Here is a 3,785-nt window from a genome sequence, read left to right as displayed (position 1 = left end):
GTACAGCAAAAAGTAAGCACAGTAGGATTCCTGGGCAGGTAAACAAACCTTCACACTAAAGACCTACTTACCATGGCTCCGTTTGCAAAATACATCATGACCAACATGCAACAAAAAATTACAAAAGGCAAAGTATAGTGCCTGAAGAGACAAAGCAAGCATTAGAAAGCAAGCATTAGAACTAGACTCGGATGTAATAGAGATTTGGAATCATCAGACTGGGAATTTAAAATAAGTGTGATTAATATTCTAAGGGCTGTATTTGAAAAGTGGAAAACATGTAAGGAGAACAATGGAAACTTTAAGAATCAAAAGAAAACGCTAGAAATCAAAAACAGCATTACAGAAGGAAGAGTGGCTTGATGGAGACGTAGACTAATGTTTGTCTTCCCTCTTCCCCATACTTATGTTGAAACCTAATCTCAGTGTGATAGTATTTGGAGGTGGAGCCTAGGTCATGAGGGCAGAGCCCTGATAGATAGGATTTTATAACAAGGGCCCAGGGAACTCCTTGCACCATTAAAGGTGAAGTGAGAAGACAGCCATCTACAAAGCAGGAAGTGGGATTTCATCAGACACCAAATCTATTGGTGTCTTGATCTTGGACTTGCCAGTCTCCAGAACTGCAAGAAATAAATTTCTCTGGTTTATAAGCCACCCAGTTTATGATGTTCTGTTATAGCAGCCTGAATGGAAGACTGTCAAAGGCTTTAACTTATGTGTGTGCGAGGAAGGTGACATTAAATAAGAGAAAAAGACACACCAGGAGATGGAGCTGGAACATGCCTTTCTTGACTTAAGATACATCATGTATGCATTCATGTAGTTTTATTTAGTGGACTCTTTTCCTTGCTAGACACATTCTGTTCTCTACTTACATCATTACATCTTCAGAATTCTTATGTGATAATGAATAGGAGAAACTTATTTTTTTGAAGATAAAAGGCAAACAGTTGAATGTGATAAATAATTTTTGGCACTGAGCTGGTGGCTTAAAAAAAAAAAAAAATTCCACACTCCAATCTGAAGAGAATTTCACATCCCCACTAGAAGAAAACTTTGCATTGATATTATTAGTAACTTAAGCCATGATTTTTTTTTTTTTTTCTTGAGACAGAGTCTCAAGCTCTGGCCCTGGATAGAGTGCTGTGGTGTCACAACTCAAAGCAACCTCAAACTCTTGGGCTTAAGTGATTCTCTTGCCTCAGCCTCCCAAGTAGCTAGAACTACAGGTACACGCTATAATGCCTGGTTATTTTGGTTTGGGTTGGCATTGTTGTTTGGCAGGCCCAAGCTGGATTCGAACCTGCCAGCTCCGGTGTATGTGGCTGGCGCCCTAGCCACTTGAGCAATAAGCACCAAGCGTACTTAAGCTATGATTAACCAAATGACCCTTCCCCATGCAACATTGTTTCCCAGGCATACAGGAATATGAGGCTTCAACTCTACCCAGAAAATGAACATAGCCAAAAAAACAAGGCAGCCACTTGCCCAGAAGGCTTGTTTGAGTGGCAGAATCTAACTTCACATCCTCCATCTTTTTTGTCTCTGTAGCACTTACCACCATGTGATGTATGATATGTGATGCTTATTTATTTTGTTCACTTTTGCAGCATGTGAGTGGTATGAATGGAGAGATTTTGTCTATTGCCTTCATCAATGCCCTATAAGACTGGCTGGATCATAGAAGTAATTCATAAGTATGTGTTGAATGAATTATGCAGGGTCTCCTTGTATGACAAAAATGGAGCACTGATCTTCAGGCATCAGGAGACAAGAAAAAAAATGGCTATGGTCTATTTACAGGTTACTGCCTTCATGCGAAATTTTCCTCCATCCAGAAGAGGCAGGAAGGAGGGATCACCTCTCAGATCAATGAACACCTCCCCATGAGTATCTTCCACAGAGCAGCCTGAACATCAGTGTTTCTAAGGCTATAGATAAGTGGGTTCAGCATGGGGTTGATAACAGTGTTGAAAATTCCAACCCCTTTATCCTTGTCTGAAGCTTCCTCTGAACCCAGACGCATGTAGTTGAAGATACCTGTCCCATAGAAGAGGAAAACCACAGTGAGGTGGGAGCCACATGTGGAGAGGGCTTTCTTCCTGCCCTCTGCTGAGCGTATTTGTAGAACCGCAGCTGCCACATGGATGTAAGAGGTGATGATGAGAACCACAGGTGTACCTGCCATTAAAAAACCCAGAGCAAAGAGCAGCAGCTCATTGAGTTGGGTGCTGGAGCAGGAGAGCTGGAAGAGCTGTGGGAGGTCACAGTAGAAATGGTTCACCTCGTTAGGGCCACAGAAATTGAGAGTAGTTAAGGCAAGAGTGTGGGTCAAGGTATTGGTGAAGGAACAAGCCCAGGACACAGCCACCAACATCCTCTGGACTGTCTGGCTCATGTGGGTGCTATAGGTGAGTGGCCGGCAAATGGCCAAGAATCGGTCATAGGCCATGGCAGTCAACAGGAAGCAGTCCATCCCAGCCAGAAGGTGGAAGAAGAAGAGTTGTGTAAGGCAGGCACTATAGGAAATTGCACGCTTGTGGGATAAGAGATGACCCAACATTGCAGGAACAGTGACACTGATGCACCCAACATCCAGTACTGATAGATTCCCCAGGAAAAAGTACATGGGGGTATGGAGTTTGGGCTCCTGCAGGATGGCAGCCAGGATGCTGAGGTTGCCCCCAACAGTGACCAGGTAGGCAAAGAGGAAGAGTACAAAGACAACTGGCCACAGCTCCGGTGTCTCTACCAAGCCCAGCAGGATGAACTCAGCAACTGCAGTTTTGTTGGTCCCAGCTTCTGGCTCCATGAGTTACTGTAAGAAAATGTCCCAGCAGGGGAGGTATCAGTCCTCTCATTCACTTACTCAACACAAACATATTAAGTCATTTTTGCTCAAAGCCCCATGGTGAGTTCTCAGTGTCTAGGTGTATATTTCCCCTGAACCCTGCCATACCTCACTCACTAACCTCCCTACTTTAGTGCTTTTATCCTGCTGTTGGTTGAGACACCCAATGCCACCACTACTTTGTCCCTCCCCTCTTCTGCTAGCTGAATGGGTCACCATACTTTGAAAAATAAATTAAGATTCAAGATCTTATGTATAACATGAGGACTCTGGTTAATAAAGAATTCAAGTCTGCCAATTGCGTTCATGAACTCATCCTACAAAAAGTGCTCTCAAGGATAGACTAGACCCTGACATCAGTGCATAGCTTTCCCAGGAGAGTGGCCTAAAGTGACCAATGAGCTATATAGTACTTTTTTCTAGAATGAGTTCATGAATGTAATTGGCAGACCTTGTATTCAGTATTTTGCTGAATGTAGATTATACCTGCTCTTGACACTGGGTAAATGTGAGATGATGGATATGTTCATTTGTTTCACTATCACAACCATTTTACTGCATCTATTTTTCTCATTACATCATGTTCTACACCTTAAATATACACAATAAAATTTGCTAAAAAATAAGTCTTCTTCTTTAAATATAGCAAGATTGAGGTCAAATTTCCTCAGTGTTCTCTGAGGGATGAGCCAAAACCAATAAGAAGATTTCAAAACAGAAATCTTACGACACTAGAAAGCATTTATAAACATAACCCAGGTTTAAAGCTTTCCAGCAGTAAGTGAAATCAAGGGCAAGAATCAGAGATGACATCCATGACTGAGGGTGTCAGGAAGACCAGATGAGTACATTTCTCTAAGATGAGAGACTATACTCTGAAGTATAAATTAAAATCTCTTGTTCAGTAAGTGGTGCTATTATTGTTACTTAA

General features: G+C 42.1%; 1 protein-coding gene across 1 annotated transcript; it reads right to left on the bottom strand.

The window, feature by feature from the left end:
• Positions 1–1,867: 1,867 nt before the first annotated feature.
• On the bottom strand, positions 1,868–2,865 carry LOC100940979 (olfactory receptor 3A2). Its single transcript, XM_003799123.2, has one exon. The coding sequence runs from the start codon at positions 2,813–2,815 to the stop codon at positions 1,868–1,870; it is 948 nt and encodes a 315-aa protein (XP_003799171.1). The 5' UTR covers positions 2,816–2,865.
• Positions 2,866–3,785: the final 920 nt, after the last annotated feature.

Source organism: Otolemur garnettii, unplaced genomic scaffold, assembly GCF_000181295.1.
Source record: "Otolemur garnettii isolate 467f Iridium unplaced genomic scaffold, OtoGar3 scaffold00145, whole genome shotgun sequence".
Classification (NCBI taxonomy): domain Eukaryota; kingdom Metazoa; phylum Chordata; class Mammalia; order Primates; family Galagidae; genus Otolemur; species Otolemur garnettii.
Note: the sequence above shows the minus strand (reverse complement) of the source record. Positions and strands in the feature narration are given on the sequence as shown.

Coding starts and splice junctions, on each gene's coding strand:
- LOC100940979 (XM_003799123.2), bottom strand. CDS start 2,815: ATGGAGCCAGAAGCTGGGACCAACAAAACTGCAGTTGCTGAGTTCATC.